General features: G+C 46.6%; 1 protein-coding gene across 17 annotated transcripts in view; it reads left to right on the forward strand.

Annotated features, from left to right (window-relative positions):
• The window catches only part of plekha6 (pleckstrin homology domain containing, family A member 6), a 351,695-nt gene that overhangs the window by 249,479 nt on the left and 82,155 nt on the right, over nt 1-20,061 (forward strand). For all 17 annotated transcript variants that reach the window (XM_048553351.2, XM_048553354.2, XM_059653334.1 and 14 more), the window contains 2 exons: nt 5,024-5,107; nt 15,962-16,091. In XM_048553351.2, coding sequence (XP_048409308.1) covers nt 5,024-5,107; nt 15,962-16,091 — 214 coding nt within the window. The remainder of the gene's footprint in view (nt 1-5,023; nt 5,108-15,961; nt 16,092-20,061) is intronic.

The raw sequence follows: 20,061 nt of genomic DNA on the forward strand, positions 1-20,061 counted from the left end.
CCAAGGAATTTTATTTGGTCCACCTGAGAGGACAAATGAAGACTCCGTTTTAATATCTTGTCCCAAGGACAGCATCTTTCACAGTGCAGCAATCCCTGAGTAATGCACTGAGCTGTTAGCCTGGGATTTTGCGCTTGAAATGTGACTTGAACCCCAACCTCCTGAATCCTGAGTGAGCTCCCCACAGGGAGGGACTTTGTCTTTCTTTGAACTAGAGGAGAATTAATTGCTGATTTCAAGTGGATTGAGAAGTTTAAGCCATTGTGATTGTTTGCTGCAGTGAAAGGTTCAAACTCCATGATACCTGTGGAAAAATAGCAGGGGGGTTAACAGCAACAATCAGAACACAGGTCAAAGTTACCCACTGTTTTGCTTCTCGCTGGTCCCCTATACCTTAGTTTTAAAATGATTATCAACAACAATAGAAATTGCTGGAAAAACTCTGCAAGTCTGGCAACATCTGTGGAAAGAAATCACAGTTAATGTTTCAGGTTGAGAGACCCTTTTCTCAGAACAGATTTTAAATGATTGTCCTTGTGTTCAAAATTCTCCATTTCCTCAGCCTCCCCTCCCCTTTGTAACCTTCTCCAGCCCAATTACCCTCCAAGATCTAAGTCTAGTCTCTTTGCAAATCAAAGATTTTAACCATTCAGGAATTGATAATGATGCCTTCAGCTGCCTTAGTCCTATCCCCCGGATTTTTATTAGCTAAACACCTCTTTGACTCTCTTTCTCCTTTAAATTGGATCCTAAATTCCACCTCTGTGACCAAATTTTCGATCTCTCCTCTTTCAATACCTCTTGTTATGACTCTCTCACATTTTGTCTGATCATTTTGTGAAGCATCTTATGCTACTCTATTGCGCAAAAGGCATTAAATAAATGAAGCTGTCGAGAAAGTTTGTTGACGCAGACAGCATGTGAGTTCAGAATTCAATTAATTCAATTAACAGAGATAAAGGACACTGGAAGAGAATGATAATGGAGGGAGATGAATTCGATCACTGAAGAGGCGGCTGATTTAGGGGTATTATATTGGCATAGATCGAGAATTGGCTAATGGGCAGGAAACAGTGAGTGGAGATCAGGGGTTCTTTTTCAGTTTGGTGACTAATGGGATACCATGGGAATCATTACTGGAACCGCAACTGTTTACAATATATACTAATGACTTGAGGAATGGAAGTGGAAGTACTGTAGCCAAATTTGCACACAACACAAGCAGGTGGAAAGGCAAGTTGTGAGAGGGATTTAAACAGTTGACAAACAGGTATTGATGAGCTAAGTGATTTGGGCAAAAAGTTGGCAAGTAGAGCAAAATATGCAAAAATGTGAAATTGTTCACTTTGAAAGGGAGAACAAAAGAACAGCATTATTTTAATGGAGAATAACTGCAGAAAACTGTAACACATGTGCTTGGGGTACTTGTGCACTGAACATAGAAAGTTAACTCACAGCAGGTAATCAGGAAGGCTCATGGAATATTGACTCTTATTTCAAGGGGGTTGGAGTATAACAGTGAGGAAATCCGTACAAGGTGCTGTTGAGACCGCATCTGGAACACAATGAGCAGTTTTGGTCCCCCTATTTAAGAAAAGATCTCACCTCATTGGAGGCAGTTCAGGGAAGGTTCACCAGGACGATCCCCAGCATGGACGAATTGTCCCACCAGCAAAGGCTAAACAGGTTGGGACTCCACTCACTGGAGTTTAGAAGAATCAGACTTAATATCATAGAAACATCTAGTATTCTTAAGGGTCTTGACAGAGTAAAGGTTGAGAGGATATTTCCCCTCTTGGGAGAATAAAGAGAAGTCAGAATAACGGAGGTGCGAAGTTTAAGACAGGGATGAGGAGGATTTCGTCTCTTAGAGAGATGTGAGTCTGTGGAACTCCTTGCCACAGCGGGCTGTGGGGGCAGAGTTCTTGTATATGTTTAAGGCTGAGATAGATTGATTCTTGATCAGCAGGGGAATCAAGGGTTACAGGGGAACCACGGGAAGATGGACATGAGGAGTGTTGGACCAGCCATGATCCTGTTGATTGGCAGAGTGAGCTGAAGGATCTGAATGGCCTACTTCTGTTGTTATTTCTTACTGTCTTGATGTTTTTTTTTCACCACGTGACTTTTACCTGTTGCTAAACTTGGTAGCGTTCTTCCAACATGTTAGTCTTATACTCTTGATTCCCCAAAGCCTGTCCACCATCTGCAAGGCACAAGGCAGGAGTGAGATGGAATACTCCCCACTTGCCTGAATTAGTGCAGTGCCAACAACACTTAGGAAGCTTGAGACAGAGAGTCATACAATTATCCAACACAGAAACAGACCCATTGGCCCAACATGTCCACCCCTCCTAGACATCCCAATCTGGCCATTCCTATTTGACCATAAGACATAGGAGTGGAAGTAAGGCCATTCGGCCCATTGAGCCCACTCTGCCATTTAATCATGGCTGATAGGCATTTCAACTCCACTTCCCTGCACTCTCCCCGTAGCCCTTAATTCCTTGCGAGGTCAAGAATTTATCAATCTCTGCCTTGAAGACATATAACGTCCCAGCCTCCACTGCAGCCCGTGGCAATGAATTCCACAAGCCCACCACTCTCTGGCTGAAGAAATGTCTCCTCATTTCCGTTCTGAATTGATCCCCTCTAATTCTAAGGCTGTGCCCATGGGTCCTGGTCTCCCCACCTAATGGAAACAACTTCCCAGCGTCCATCCTTTCTAAGCCATACGTTATCTTGTAAGTTCTTATGAGATCTCTCCTCAACCTTCTAAACTCTAATGAATACGATACCTGGATCCTCAGCCGTTCATCGTACGTTAAACAGGGATCATCCATGTGAATCTCCACTGGACACGCTCCAGCGCCAGTATGTCCTTCCTGAGGTGTGGGGCCCAAAATTGGACACAGTATTCTAAATGGGGCCTAACTAGAGCTTTATAAAGTCTCAGGAGCACATCATGCTTTTATATTTGGTATATTGGTCTGTATGTTTTTTTATTTGCCAGCATTCCTCTAAACCCTTCCTATTCATATTTCCATCCAGATGACTTGTAAATGTAATTGTACCATACTTCGCTTCCCCTGGTAGCTCATTCCATACACGCACCACCCTCTGTGTGAAGAAGGAGCGTGGATAGGATAATTGGCAAAGTCTTTTTACTTGGGCACAGGAGTCCAAACCTAGGGAGCATAGGTTTAAATTGAGAGGGAAAAGATTTAAAAAGGACCTGCAGTGCATCTTGTAGATGGTACACACTGCTGCTACTGAACGTCGGTGGTGTGAATATAGGCAGCATGGTTAGTGAGAGATAATGGGAACTGCAGATGCTGGAGAATCCAAGACAACAAAATGTGAGGCTGGATGAACACAGCAGGCCAAGCAGCATCTCAGGAGCACAAAAGCTGACGTTTCGGGCCTAGACCCTTCATCGGAGATGGGGATGGGGTGAGGGTTCTGGAATAAATAGGGAGAGAGGGGGAGGCGGACCGAAGATGAAGAGAAAAGAAGATAGGTGGAGAGAAGAGTATAGGTGGGGAGGTAGGGAGGGGATAGGTCAGCCCAGGATAGACGGACAGGTCAAGGAGGTGCGATGAGGTTAGGTAGGAGATGGGGCTGCGGCTTGGGGTGGGAGGAATGGATGGGTGAGAGGAAGAACAGGTTAGGGAGGCAGAGACAGGTTGGAGTGGTTTTGGGATGCAGTGGGTGGAGGGGAAGAGCTGGGCTGGTTGTGTGGTGCAGTGGGGGGAGGGGACGAACTGGGCTGGTTTTGGGATGCGGTGGGGGAAGGGGAGATTTTGAAGCTGGTGAAGTCCACATAGTCCACTGTAGCCGGTGTGGCTTCCTCTACATTGGGGAAACCAAGCGGAGGCTTGGGGACCGTTTTGCAGAACATCTCCGCTCAGTTCGCAACAAACAACTGCACCTCCCAGTCACAAACCATTTCCACTCCCCCTCCCATTCTTCAGATGACACGTCCATCATGGGCCTCCTGCAGTGCCACAATGATGCCACCCGAAGGTTGCAGGAACAGCAACTCATATTCCGCTTGGGAACCCTGCAGCCCAAGGGTATCAAATGTGGACTTCACCAGTTTCAAAATCTCCCCTTCCCCAACTGCATCCCTAAACCAGCCCAGTTCGTCCCCTCCCCCCACTGCACCACACAACCAGCCCAGCTCTTCCCCTTCACCCACTGCATCCCAAAACCAGTCCAACCTGTCTCTGCCTCCCTAACCTGTTCTTCCTCTCACCCATTCCTTCCTCCCACCCCAAGCCGCACCTCCATCTCCTACCTACTAACCTCATGCCACCTCCTTGACCTGTCCGTCTTCCCTGGACTGACCTATCCCCCCCTACCTCCCCACCTATACTCTCTCCACCTTCTTCTTTTCTCTCCATCTTGGGTCCGCCTCACCCTCTCTCCCTATTTATTCCAGAACCCTCACCCCATCCCCCTCTCTGATGAAGGGTCTAGGCCTGAAACATCAGCTTTTGTGCTCCTGAGATGCTGCTTGGCCTGCTGTGTTCATCCAGCCTCACATTTTATTATCTCCGACTATCTGGGTGTTGGCTAGAGATTCGTTCAGGTCTCAATTGACCTCCTAAACACAGGGATAATTTTTGCAATGTTGCAAATGCTGATTGGCTGTTTTCTAGGGGCCTTCATGAAATGATCTCCCAACTCCAACTGCATTTACAGTTATGGGTTATATTCATATTCACATTTTCTGGTGCATACAGCCCAAGGATTTTCAATGGGCTCCAGCCCTTCTTTTGTTGGGAGAGCCTTAGACTGTGTACTTTGCCTATCAAGCCATTGCACTGGAGGGAGAGCTAGAACAGGTGGACCACAGATGGAGAGTGGTCTCAGCCCTGTCTCGCAGTGAGACACATCCACCTGAATGGTAGCAAGTGAGCTCCCTGACGCTTGTAGTGACTGCAAAGATACTGTCAACACTGGCTGCATCTTTGGAATAAATATTACTCAGTGCTCAACCTCTTACATTGTTTTTCAGCCACAATGACAGAACAACCACCTTCCAGGACCCAGTGACTGGGGTTGTGCCTATTGAGAACTGCATCTTCAAACTGGAAGACAAGTAAGCCCCTTGTGCTCTTTACTTCTTTCCTTATCACCATTTTGTTCCGCTCCCCCCCTTCCTCCTCTTCTAACAACAGTCTAATTCAATGCATGCAAGTATCTACTTATCAATCTATTTGTCACCTTGTCTGAAGAGCTTGTATTTTATGGGTTCTCATTGCCAAGTCATTGTCTGTTTCAGATTGTTGTTAATGGTATTGTTAAGATGCAAGTGGAGGATATAGATTTAACTAATTGCTGAAAAAGGCTCTGGGGCTCTTGTGCAAATGTAGTGTCCCTACCTCTGAGCCAGGAGGCCTGGATTCAAGTCCCATCTATTCCAGAGGTGCGTAATAGCGTTCATGAGCAGGCTGATTAGAAAGTATCTTAGAACATCTATAAAAATAGACTGCCTCGGCTGGTGAGCTGAAGAGCATTTTGTCCCATGTCCAATTACATCTTAGTTTAAATTTTATAAATTTCTCTTGTTGTAAAGTCTATATATTTTTTAATTTTCTGAGTTTTTGAATGTGGATTGAGAAGGGAAAAGGACTGTGTTTTAAAAATCAAACATTGCTACACTTTTTAAAACCTGCTAAATGTAGTAAGTACATTTTACATTGCAGTTTGTTCAAGCAGTGAGGGGAAGTTTAGTTAGACATGAATTGGAGCCAAAGGAGTGCAATGAGATTCAGCCAACAACAGGTAACTGATTAGTCAAAGAAATGGTGCCCAATTTCAGTGACAAAGGCCTTCTGTCGCAAAAGGTTATGTAATTAGCTCCCATGTAGCTGAACATCTTATGGGTGTGAATGATGAGGTCGAAGCTGTTGGACTTCTTGAAAGGAAGGAGCTTGCCTTTCTCTGCAATAACAAACACCTCCAATCTGAAGAAGGCCTGTTTATTTTTCCCTCATCAGTTGCTGCAACCTGTAGCTTTTATCCAATAGGTCAGAGACTTTGTAAGTGCAAACCAGTCGCTCTGTGCCTTGTACAAATACATGAAAGTACTTGGAGAAGGAAGATCGAGGAGCATCAGGCTCCAATGACAACCCAGAGAATCATCTCAGCAATTCTGTGGATAGGGGCCATTGAACTGCCTGTCCAGTTTTTCCCAAAGCCCATAACACTCGTGTTTTTGTGTGTCTGTATCTATATGTGCGTGCAGCATCAATTTCATATGGGAGTTAGAGTTTCAGCAAGTGAAGTTACATGTTGACGGCTCTTACTTAGATGGAATCTATTTATTTCAAATAAATAGTGATTATTACGGAGTCGTAGCGGCATACACAGTGGAAACAGAGGCTTCCGTCCAACTCGTCCATGCCCCTTTAAACCTTGACTATCCATGTCCCTATCCAAATGTCTTTTAAATGTTGTAATTGTACCCGCCTCTACCACTTTGTCTGGCAGCTCATTCAATACACACATGTCTTCTGCATTGAAAAAGTAGCTGCTCAGGCCCCTTTTAAATCTTTCCCCTCACCTTAAACCTACGCTCTTTGGTTTTGGACTCCCCTATCCTGGGAAAAAGACCTTAGCTATTTATCCTATTCATGCCTTTCAGGATTTTATAAACCTCTGTAAAGACACCCCTCAGCCTCCTGCATTCCAGGGGAAAATGTCCCAGTCCAGCCTCTCCTTCGAACTCAAACCCTCCAGTCCTGCTAACATCCTTCTAACCTGTTCTGTGCTTTCTGTCAGCCTGAGCCTAATGGACTGGTAAATTGTGGAATTTTGCTTACTTTTATAAAATTGTTAACTTAAGTGATAGCTCTGGCATTAGGGGCGGATTGATTATCAATGCTCAGCTCCAGTGAGATATAATGTTATAATTTGACCTTAGTTACACATCCCCATTAATGGGATGCCACCTTCTAAATGTGTTCAGCTTGTTTGGATTAGTTTCAATATTGCACTTTATTTCCTCTGGTTATTTCAAAATGATATAAAAGGAAAAAAAAGTATAGAAAGAGGAAACACCTAATGAAACACTACCCTTTTTAAAGTGTTGCTAAATTGGTTCATTTAGTTTAATTGATTTAAAATCCCTAAGAATATTAATAAAGACTGTTCAAGCTCTTGTGGCACAGTGGTAGTATTTGTACCTCTGAGTCAGGAGACCCAGGTTTAAGTCCCACCTGTTTTAGAGGTGTGTAATAACATTTCTGAACAGGTTGATTAGAATCTATCTAAAGTGACACTGCGAGGGCTGTGGGTTGCAATCAGTAAGAACTGACATTTGTGGTGTTGCATTCTATCAATGAATCTCTTAGCGAGGAAAATATTTGTGTCTAATTTTGTACTTCACCAGCTGGTATGGGGCTATAATACACATGGTTTCATACGTCCCAGTTGTCTTTCTGTCTCCCACCTCCTGAATGGCTTCAGTTCCCTTGGGGTTAACAACATTCCACCAGCTTGTCAAAATTTCATTTGTCGCATGCAAGTCCAAACAGCAAGTGCCTGTGGTTTTGCCAACAGAGTGTGACTGCATCCAGGCTAATAGTTTTGATTAACCTATCTCTCAAACAGAAGCTCTGGGAGAATGTCAAGCCTGTGTTGTAAACCCAGTTTCAGGGCAGTTAACTTATCAATGATTAGAGCTAAGATTCTGTAGGAATCATTTATGTGCTGGATTCAATCACTGAGCTGGATTAAAAAAAACACAAGATCTCTGTCCTTACACCTTATGTTTATTTTCAAACACACAGCTGTTTGCTATTTAAATTGGTAATTGAACGAAATAAGCCAGAAGTAGCATTTTATTCTGGCCTGTTGCATGATTCTAACATTGTTTGCTCCATCATTAGTGGCTCTTTTGTCATGTGATGTTATGCCAACATCCAAGAATAAGGGTTCGAGACGGACTGGCAGAAGAGAAGACAAACCAAGAAATATCTTCTGGCTTAGGCTTCTTTAGGACTCTCTTTATCACATACTATTACTAGCTACTTCTATATGCGAGAATCTGAGGTAGACCTAGCCCTTAGTCTACTGTTACATTATTGAAAGATTCTGTGCATGTGCTTTCCATCAATTTCTCAAACACCACCTAAACTAAAGCACTCCACCCACTGTGCTATTTATGCTTAATGAGGTACAGGTCTATTGTTGCAAGTTATCTCCAAGTTACTAACATTGGCCATGCCGTCATCTCATAGTGGCCCTCCACTTTAAAGTCCTCTGCCTAAATTGTCCTGTATCTCTATCCTCCTCTCTCCTCTTCAAGATGTACTTTGAAACCCACTCCTTTGACCAAGCTTTTGGTCATCGGCATCAATATCCCCTTTGGTGGTTCAGAAGGGACGCTTTTATCAAGTTTCTTGACACAAATTAATCTGCTCAAGGTGCTTTATTTTCAGGATGTTATTGAAGGACCAAAGCCCATATTGTGTGTTCTTTTAACAATACCCAACATTGTAAAATAGTTGGAGGCAGACCAAGTACTGTCTCCATGGTGACTGAGAATTAAGTGTTCAGCCAGCAGGAAATATTCACAAAATCAACTACTCAAATCCGAAAAGAGCTGCAGCCTACCATTGCAGATGCTGGGTACAAATTTGTGCATGACCCAGTAGCAATCTCTCTTCGGGCTCATAGAAGCCTCAATGTAGAAATGAGATAATAATTCAGACACTTTTTCACCATCCAAAGATGTATTTCATCAGGGGAGCGATAACTTTAACCCATTAGACATGAATTTCAGGAATAGGCTGAATCATAGGATGTATACTCCTCTGACTAATATGATTTCCTCAACTTAATTGCAAGGTAGAATTAGACAGAGTCTCATTGACTTCCCAAAAGACAGGTTAGTTTAAAATTGCCTCTGTCCCTCTGAAACTTGCCAGATGCTGTTGTATGCTGGCAAGGTATTAAGGGCCAGTGGAATTTATAAAAATGTGAATTTGTTCTGAGTGAGTTCTGAAATACGAAAGTCCATATCGTCTGAGAGGTTTTGAAAGTTCCTATTCGTCACCGGCCCCTTGATTTGTCACATGCAGTAGCTGTAAAAGGGAAATGGGTGTCTGTGTGTGTGTGTCAACGTTCAACCTAGTACTCATGGTTTACTGTGCTGGCCTTAATAAATAACAGTTGATAGACATGCTATGGAGCCAGGTCCAAGATACTCACCCTTTCAGTCTCCTGACAATGTTCTCAACCCTAAGGCAACAACAAAATAGGATGCTTCTCCTCACTGACACTGGTTTGTACTAAGAGAAATTCAAAAAGCCTCCAGTGTCTCCCATTTAGGTCAAAAGATGAGGTTTTATTTTACTCTCGGAGCATTGTTAGTCTATGGAATTCTCTTGCCCTGGTGACACTGGTCATTGAATATATTTAAGGCTGCATTGTGTGGACTTTTTATTGACAAGAGAGTTGATGGTTATGGGGGACAGGCAGGAAAGTGGAGTTGAGGAATCCATTTAGTTCCTTCTATCTGTTGTCGAAAAGAGAGACCTAGGGGTCCAGGTATATAGTTCTTTGAAAGTTGCATCACAGGTAGATGGGATGATTAGGTTCACTACGCTTACCTTCAAGGCTCAGATGATTGGGTATAGGAGTTGAGTCACAATGTTGAGATGGTACAGGATGTTAGTGAGGTCACTGGAGAACTGTGTACAGTTCTGGTCATCCTGCTATAGGAAGGACGTTATTAAATTGGAGTGGGTTCAGAACAAATTTACCAGGATGTTGCAAGGGCTAAAGCGTTTGAGTTATAAGGACGTGCTGGGACTCTTTTCACTGAGCACAAGAGGTTGAGAGATGACCTTTTAGAGATTTATAAAATCACGAGAGGCAAATATCCTCCCCCAGGGTGGGGGAATACAAAAATAGGGGTGCATTTTTAAGATGAAGGGAGAAAGGTATAAAAGGGACCTAACGGACAATGTTTTCTCATAAAGGGTAGTTTGTAAGTGGAATGAACTGCCAGAGGAAGTAATTGATGCAGGCACAGTTACAATATTTAAAAAGCCATTTGGTTAGATATATGAATAGGAAAAGTTGAGAGGGATATGGACCAAATGCAGGCAAATGGGATGAGTTTAGTTTGTGAAACTTGGATGGCATGGAAGAGTTGGACTGAAGGGTCTGTTTCCATGACTCTGTGGCTGTACACCAGGTTCTAGGGGGATAACAGCTTACTCATATGCTAATTCTTGTGTTGTTCTTCTCGTTTTATGTTGGCTTCCAGAAGGATCTGGATCTTTGCCTGGAATTATTCTTCTTAAGATAGAGCTTCTGTTTTCAGTGTAACTGAGGGGAAAAATAAAGAACTTCTGCAGCTGTAGCTGACTGGGTGATACTAAGACCTATGCTGCATGTTCAAGTACAATACCTAAGCTGATACGTCCAGTCATTGGTGGTCCCTTACACATGAGGATGAGTCTCTTCCACCCTCAGGGTCAGTCCAAAGGTGGCTGGACAGAACGATACCCGCAGGCTCTGTTACACTAGGGGCAGGGGTTGGTTAAAGGAAGGGGTGGGAGGGGTATTGGTGTGGCAGTACGCTTAGAATATGGCCTAGCAGCAACTGCACAGCCTCCAAACTGCCCACTCATCAGCCGGAACTTCGACTGCCCAGTATTTGTATAAACCTCCAGCCCAGTGCGTGTATATACCCCAAGAGGTTTAATAGCAATCTCCTCTGTTTTTTTTATGTAACCCCAATAGTTTTTAAACCTCTGCCCCACCAGTATTGAGGTAGCATCCTATTATTCCCCAACCCCGCACGGCCCATTTCTATCTCTTTCCCAAAATCCACAAACCTGCCTGCCCCCTGGCTGACCCATTGTCTCAGCCTGTTCCTGCCCCACCGAACTCATCTCCACCTATCTGGGCTCCATTTTCTCACCTATGGTCCAGGAACTCCCTACCTTCGTCCGTGACACCACCCATGCCCTACACCTCCTCCAGAACTTCCAATTCCCTGGCCCCCAACACCTCATTTTCACCATGGACGTCCAGCCCCTATACACCTGTATTCCGCATTCAGATGGTCTCAAGGCCCTCCGCTTCTTCCTGTCCCGCAGGCCTGACCAGTCCCCCTCCACCGACACCCTCATCTGCCTAGCCGAACTCGTATTCACCCTCAACAACTTCTCTTTCGATTCCTCCCACTTCCTACAGACTAAGGGGTTGGCTATGGGCACCCGCATGGGCCCCAGCTATGCCTGCTTCTTTGTAGGTTACGTGGAACAGTCCCTCTTCCGCACCTACACAGGCCCCAAACCCCACCTCTTCCTCCGTTACATTGATGACTGTATCGGCGCCGCCTCTTGCTCCCAGAGGAGCTCGAACAGTTCATCCACTTCACCAACACCTTCCACCCCAATCTTCAGTTCGCCTGGGTCATCTCCAGCACATCCCTCATCTTCCTGGATCTCTCAGTCTCCATCTCAGGCAACCAGCTTGTAACTGATGTCCATTTCAAGCCCACCGACTCCCACAGCTACCTAGAATACACCTCCTCCCACCCACCCTCCTCCAAAAATTCCATCCCCTATGCCCAATGCCTCCGCCTCCGCCGCATCTGCTCCCACGATGAGGCATTCCACTCCCGCACATCCCAGATGTCCAAGTTCTTCAAGGACCGCAACTTTCCCCCCACAGTGGTCGAGAACGCCCTTGACCGCGTCTCCCGCATTTCCCGCAACACACCCCTCACACCCCGCCCCCGCCACAACCGCCCTAAGAGGATCCCCCTCGTTCTCACACACCACCCCACCAACCTCCAGATACAACGCATCATCCTCCGACGCTTCCACCATCTACAATCCAACCCCACCACCCAAGACATTTTTCCATCCCCACCCTTGTCTGCTTTCCGGAGAGACCACTCTCTCCGTGACTCCCTTGTTCGATCCACACTGCCCTCCACCCCCACCACACCCGGCACCTTCCCCTGCAACCCCAGGAAATGCTACACTTGCCCCCAAAACTCCTCCCTCACCCCTATCCCAGGCCCCAAGATGACTTTCCATATTAAGCAGAGGTTCACCTGCTCATCTGCCAATGTGGTATACTGCATCCACTGTATCCAGTGTGGCTTCCTCGACATTGGGGAAACCGAACGGAGGCTTGGGGTCCGCTTTGCAGAACACCTCCGCTCAGTTCGCACTAAACAACAGCACCTCCCAGTCGCAAACCATTTCCACTCCCCCTCCCATTCCTTAGATGGCATGTCCATCATGGGCCTCCTGCAGTGCCACAATGATGCCACCCGAAGGTTGCAGGAACAGCAACTCATATTCCGCTTGGGAACCCTGCAGCCCAATGGTATTAATGAGGACTTCACCAGCTTCAAAATCTCCCCTTCCCCCACCGCATCCCATAGCCAGCCCAGTTCGTCCCCTCCCCGCACTGCACCACACAATCAGCCCAGCTCTTCCCCTCCACCCACTGCATCCCAAAACCAGTCCAACCTGTCTCTGCGTCCCTAAGCTGTTCTTCCTCTCACCCATCCCTTCCTCCCACCCCAAGCCGCACCTCCAACCTACTAACCTCATCCCACCTCCTTGACCTGTCCGTCTTCCCTGGACTGACCTATCCCCTCCCTGTCTCCCCACCTATACTCTTCTCTCCACCTATCTTCTTTTCTCTCCATCTTGGGTCTGCCTCCCCCTCTCTCCCTATTTATTCCAGAACCCTCACCCCATCCCCCTCTCTGATGAAGGGTCTAGGCCCGAAACGTCAGCTTTTGTGCTCCTGAGATGCTGCTTGGCCTGCTGTGTTCATCCAGCCTCACATTTTATTATCTTAGTGTGGAAGGAGGCTATTTTGTCCATATCTCATCTGCACTGGTTCTCCACTGGAACAGTTTATATTGTGCCACTCATCTGCCTTCTCCCTTTGCTGCATATTTATCTTTTTCAAATAGCAATCCAATTCCCTTTGAATACCTTAACTGGACTTGCCTGCACCACACTGTCAGACAGTGCATTCCAAATCCCAATAACTTATTGCATGATATGGTTTTTCCTGTGTCACCATTACTTCTTTTGCCAGTTACCTTAAATCCACCCCCTTTGTTCTAGGTCCTTCCACCTGTGGGAGCATTGTTTCCCTCTGACTCTGCCCAGTCCCTGAAAATCTTGACTACTTCTATCAAATCACCAGTCAGTTTTGTCCAAGGAAATCTGTCTCAGCTTCTCCAATCTACCTATATCGGTGAAGTTTCTCATCTCTGGAAACCATTCTCATATATCTTTCTTGCACTCTTGTCAGTTCATTATCTTTCCTAAAATGTCAGGTGCCCAGAACTGTATGCAGTTTTCTGTTTGAGAGTGAACTGGTGTTCGATATAAGTTTAACATAGCTTCCTTGATTTTGCACTTGATGCCCCCTTTAATAAAGTTTAGGATGCTGTATTGCTTTAGTAAGCCCACTATCAACCTGCCCTATCACATTCATGACCGGCGCACATGCACACTCGGGTCCCTTGGCTCCTCCACCCTCTTTAGAATTGTCCCCTTTAATTTTGCATTGCCTCCCTGTGCTCTTCCTGCCAAAATAATTCACTTCACACTGCTCTGCATTAAATTTGATCAGGCACTTATCCACCCACTCCACCGATCTGCATGTGTCCCTTTTGAAGTTTAAACTATCCTCCTTGTAAGTCATAACGCTTCCAAATTTCTGATTATCCTTAAATTTCAGAATTGTGCTCTGTGCATCAAAGTCTATTTGCATTTATATAGCCCCTTTCAAGCATGGAAAAATGCTTTAGAGCTTATGGTATATCGCTGAACGGTGGTCACTGTTGTAATAGGCGCTGCTGAGCTTTCTTGTCTCTGAGTAAAAGCCCTGGGTTTACGTCTCGCCACTGAGATTTTGTACATCACTTTCCAACATGTTCCATTGGCAGGGAGTGAGAGCAGGATGTAATGGAACGAAATTGGAATCTCCACTACCATCACCCATGTCTCCGGAACATGACGTGAATGTAACTGTGCACGCTACAGTGTACTGTAACCCACAATTTCCTCCTCTCTCATGTAGCAACTGTCCAGTTTAGAACAGCAGGCTCCCAGGAAAAGCAATGTATTACCAACCAGATAATTTGTTTCACTGATGTTGTTTGAAGGATAAATATTGTCTAAGACACCGCTGAGAATTACCCTGCTCCCTTTCAAACACAGTGGAATCTTTTCATGTCCAGGCGGGACATTGAAGTTTGGCCTCACGTTCATTATAAAGGAGTGCCTGGAAAATATAACTTTTGTAAATTCTGTAACGGTATCCATGGGTGTTAATGAAGCAGAAAGAATGTGGAAGGAGACTTTTCCCTCCAAGGTGAGTCCCACTGAGGAATATTCCCTCTGTCCGTATGAGACGGAATCATTACAAAACTGTGATGGGAACAAAAAGGTTAAATCTTAGCAATGTTCCTTTGGTGTGACAGCTACTCTGTAACCCATTCAAACGCTAGCGATTTGGAGTTTGGAAATTGAATGGGACAGAATTTGTAGAAATTTCAGACCTTATTTCAATAAAATGCTTTTTGACTCGGTTCAGTCAAAAACCTTGAGCTGGAAATCATATCCAATTTGGTTTGACACAGAAAACGACATATGGAAATGCAAGATACACCACAAGCATATTATAGCAATACAATGCATAAGTGTATAACATTGTTATGATCCTGAAGAGAAAACTGATATTTACTGAGCAACCTCCATATGAAGAAATTACCAACAAGATTATATTTTTTGTAGGATTAACTCTTCCCTGAATCAGAACCAATACAACTTACATATAAATTAATAGGCTAATAATAGTTCAAATAAAGCGATAATTTCCTTTTAAATAGCCATGAAGGTGCATCTTAAGCAGCCAGAAGCATTTGAGTCACTTCTTCCACAAGTGTGACACTTTGTAGCTATGCCGAGCCACAATATTTTGCTCTTTATTCTTACAAGGTAGGTCAGGAACCCTGCCCTACAAATCCACTCTCCTCCAGATTTCATGGGTACATTTATCACCAGCAAGGTACACATGTTTCTATGAACCCTTTCTCCTTCATGTGGTAACAATCTTGAAGATGCAACTTTTCAGAATTGCATTTCAAAGGACTAACGAATAAAACTAAGGTTCCCTGTCAATAAATGTGGAGCTGGAAAAGCACAGCAGATGCGGCGTCAACCAAGGAACAGGAAAGTCAGCGTTTCGGGCCGAAACCCTTCGCCAGGACCCTGGCTTTCCTGCTCCTTGGATGCTGTCTGACCTGCTATGGTTTTCCGGCTCAACAGAGTCAACTGTCTGCCAACTCACGCAGTTTCTCAAAGAGTTTCTGTACCTTCAGAAAAAAACCAAGCTTTTCCTGAAAATGACTTGCTTTTCTTTATAAGAGTTCGCTGTGTTCTTCTGTCTTTCTCTGCTTTCTTTTTGTGTCCTCTGCACTGATCACCTTCACCCTCCAGCTGCTTTGCTTGTACCTCCTTTGTGTCTGCCAGCCATGAGGTTGGTTTCTTAATTCCTTGCTATTGGTACCGCTCCCAGGCCAAGGGTCACCACGTCACACAGAATTTCTTATTATCTAAATGAATTACAATTGATCCTTTTCACAGTGGATACCAACCCTTGAAAAGCCTTTGTAACATTCTTTTAAAAACTACAGGTTCCACCATTTTTAAATGAATTATTATTTTTCTTTGTTGTACTGCATCCAGGTTAAAGAGCATCACAGCATGTAACAGAATTTAAATGCACATACACAACATCGGCACATAAGTGTGGATACACTATAAGCACAATGCACGCAAACTCATGACACACAGTTGTACTCACACGTGTATAACAGTAAATATGGGGACTTTTGGGAATAGTTCAATTTTTTTTTCTAATGCAGTTTCCTTGGCTGTTTCAGAGCTAACATGTCAAACCGGGCAGGAAGTGTGCGAGGCGAAGGAGGAGGTGGGCAGCGCCCAACCAGCATTGCCAGTGAGATGTCCAATCACACCCTGGTTTCAGAAACCTCTCAGGAACAGACTGTTAGGGTAAGCATGGTGTTTCACTGCAACTGGGGCGCATGCTTACCTGCAGATGGGAGGGTGAATATTGGACACTGTTACGATACAGGCACAGATACACCTCTTGGATAGAAGGGTGAAGCTATTGCTGTAAGAATATCTGACCATTGATATTACAACAATGTACCTAAAACTGGCTCAATTATTACCAGTCCTGTCCAGACTGTCGCCATTCGCCACTTCTGAGGAGGTCACTTCATATTGAACTGAACCACAACCTCTCAGTGGGAACAGTTTATAAACATACAACATTGAGCACAAACGCATATTGATAGCATTGGAATGTAATGGACATATTTAATAAATATTGGTAAGAAGCTTATGGGTTTTGTGTGTCCTTAGTAAGTGTCCTGGTGCCTCCAGTCTCATAAATGAATTAATTTAGCTGGTTGCTTGTTTTGCCAAGTAGAATAGTCATTTGCTGTCACTTGTATTTTTTTACAAAAAAAATTACAGTGTAAAGTGTTTAAGTCGCTGTACCATGGTGTCTGATGTTAATAACAGAAGGCGTAGATAAGAAAAGAGAACTGTTAAAAATTAAGACAATGCCCATTTTCGTTGAGTTCACGGCTGCTGGATTCAGGAAAGACCGTACGGCTGCATGACTGCCAGGCCGGGGCGCAATACTCCACAGAAACTGCCCCAAGGATCCATCTCATCACTGATCCCGTGATGGGGGACATCGCAAAAGCTGCCCAATGCAATCCCGTGCCACTGATTGCCAGGCCGAAATCACCTCATCGCCAAAGACACCGCCAGCTGTCTGATGGAATCCTGGGCCATACCACCAGACATGGCCGCAAATGCCCCTGCCACAGCAGGAGCTGCGTGACACATCGCTCTTCCATCTTGCCGACATCACCTCCACCAATACCGGGACCTCAAGCTCATCCGACTGCAAGCCACCTCCCACAAGCCCCAGCCTGAGGCCTCCTCTAGGCCCGCCAGCTGCCACCATGCTCCAGACTCCGATGAAGCAGACTGCCTTCGGCCAAAAAATAACAGAAGAACAAAAAGATGCTGTACATGCACGCTGCCATTCAGATTAATTTAGAATAAGACAAGAAAAAGAAAGGTAGCTTAAGAAGTCCATCTTTTCTTTCCACTACTGCAGTCTCGCTCTGGGCTGCCCCACAGTCCCTGCTCTCACCATTACTGCCCCACAGTCCCTGCTCTCACCGCCACTGCCCCACAGTCCCTGCTCTCACCGCCACTGCCCCACAGTCCCTGCTGTCAGCGACACTGCCCCACAGTCCCTGCTCTCACCGCCACTGCCCCACAGTCCCTGCTCTCACCGCCACTGCCCCACAGTCCCTGCTCTCACCGCCACTGCCCCACAGTCCCTGCTCTCACCGCCACTGCCCCACAGTCCCTGCTCTCACCGCCACTGCCCCACAGTCCCTGCTCTCACCGCCACTGCCCCACAGTCCCTGCTGTCAGCGACACTGCCCCACAGTCCCTGCTCTCACCGCCACTGCCCCACAGTCCCTGCTCTCACCGCCACTGCCCCACAGTCCCTGCTCTCACCGCCACTGCCCCACAGTCCCTGCTGTCAGCGACACTGCCCCACAGTCCCTGCTGTCAGCGACACTGCCCCACAGTCCCTGCTCTCACCGCCACTGCCCCACAGTCCCTGCTCTCACCGCCACTGCCCCACAGTCCCTGCTCTCACCGCCACTGCCCCACAGTCCCTGCTGTCAGCGACACTGCCCCACAGTCCCTGCTCTCACCATTACTGCCCCACAGTCCCCGCTCTCTCCATTACTGCCCCACAGTCCCTGCTCTCTCCATTACTGCCCCACAGTTCCCGCTCTCTCCATTACTGCCCCACAGTCCCCGCTCTCTCCATTACTGCCCCACAGTCCCTGCTCTCTCCATTACTGCCCCACAGTCCCTGCTCTCTCCATTACTGCCCCACAGTCCCTGCTCTCTCCATTACTGCCCCACAGTCCCTGCTCTCTCCATTACTGCCCCACAGTCCCTGCTCTCTCCATTACTGCCCCACAGTCCCTGCTCTCTCCATTACTGCCCCGCAGTCCCCGCTCTCTCCATTACTGCCCCACAGTCCCCGCTCTCTCCATTACTGCCCCACAGTCCCTGCTCTCACCGCCACTGCCCCACAGTCCCTGCTCTCACCGCCACTGCCCCACAGTCCCTGCTCTCACCGCCACTGCCCCACAGTCCCTGCTCTCACCGCCACTGCCCCACAGTCCCTGCTCTCACCGCCACTGCCCCACAGTCCCTGCTCTCACCGCCACTGCCCCACAGTCCCTGCTCTCACCGCCACTGCCCCACAGTCCCTGCTCTCACCGCCACTGCCCCACAGTCCCCGCTCTCACCGCCACTGCCCCACAGTCCCCGCTCTCTCCATTACTGCCCCACAGTCCCCGCTCTCTCCATTACTGCCCCACAGTCCCCGCTCTCTCCATTACTGCCCCGCAGTCCCCGCTCTCACCATTACTGCCCCACAGTCCCCGCTCTCTCCATTACTGCCCCACAGTCCCTGCTCTCTCCATTACTGCCCCGCAGTCCCTGCTCTCTCCATTACTGCCCCACAGTCCACGCTCTCTCCATTACTGCCCCACAGTCCCTGCCCTCTCCATTACTGCCCCACAGTCCCCGCTCTCTCCATTACTGCCCCACAGTCCCCGCTCTCACCATTACTGCCCCACAGTCCCTGCTCTCTCCATTACTGCCCCGCTGTCCCTGCTCTCTCCATTACTGCCCCGCTGTCCCTGCTCTCTCCATTACTGCCCCGCTGTCCCTGCTCTCACCGTCACTGCCCCGGCGGCCCCGCCCTCACCGTCACTGCCCCACCGTCACTGTCTCACCGTCCCCACTCGATCCACAGTTGCTGCAAGACACAACCTGCGCGTTCAGCTCCAGCCACGTGGTTCCCAGCCATGAACTGGCTGTTTTCCAACTCCTTAGGTAGGTGGTCAAAAGACGTAGTGGGGAGATACAGTTACTGCTGAGGGAGGGAGAAGAACGGTGAAGAGAAAGGACGGACAAAGAAAACAACGGAGCAACTTATCCTGCCCCCAGGGTGAAATTTGGCAACTTGTATTCAAGACTATACCGACAGAAACTAACAAGTGTTGGAGTGAAGAATAATTTCACTGAAAGCTACAGTTAAGATATTTTATTCCCAGTACCAGGAACATAGAGTTTATTAAAGCATCAAACATCTCTTCTACCATACAGGCCATTTCACCAGAGATGTATATATCCAAACCCTCCGATGACAATGATATTGGAATTGTTGGGGGAGGCAATGGCCCAGTGGTATTATCGCTGCACTGTTAATCCAGAGACCAAATAACATTCTGAGGACCCGGGTTTGAATCCCGCCAAGGCAGATGGTTGAATTTGAATTCAATTAACATTTGAAATTAAGAACCTAATGACCATCCATGAATCCATTGTCGATTGTTGGAAAAACCTATCTGGTTCACTCATGTCGTTTCGGGAAGGAAATTTCCATCCCTATCTGGTCTGGCTTACATGTGACTGCAGACCCACGGGGATGTGGTTGACTCTAAACTGCCCTGAGGGTAATTAAGGGTGGGCAATAAAAGCTGCCTAGCCAGTGATGCCCTCTTCCTGTGAGTGAATAAAGGAAAAATCAGTGTCCATCAATGAATCTGCAAAAGACTGAATATATGGCGGAATTAAGATAAAGCTTGTAACAAAACTTACACATGTGGAAATGGAGAACATGGCAGAGTTTAAAGAACAGATCATGGAAATCTCACCAATATGATTTGTGCACCAAATGTTCTAGCCACGTGGGACCAGCCAACACCAGCGATACATCAGTAGTAGTACTTGCCCCTATTGTTCCTGAACCTGACTGTCCAAACTGTGGATAGTGCAATCCTAGCACCATCTGTAAGCCGCACCAAACCTTGAGGCTGCCTATTATTTTAGAACCCTA

This window comes from Stegostoma tigrinum, chromosome 21 (genome assembly GCF_030684315.1).
Source record: "Stegostoma tigrinum isolate sSteTig4 chromosome 21, sSteTig4.hap1, whole genome shotgun sequence".
NCBI classification, from domain to species: Eukaryota; Metazoa; Chordata; class Chondrichthyes; order Orectolobiformes; family Stegostomatidae; genus Stegostoma; species Stegostoma tigrinum.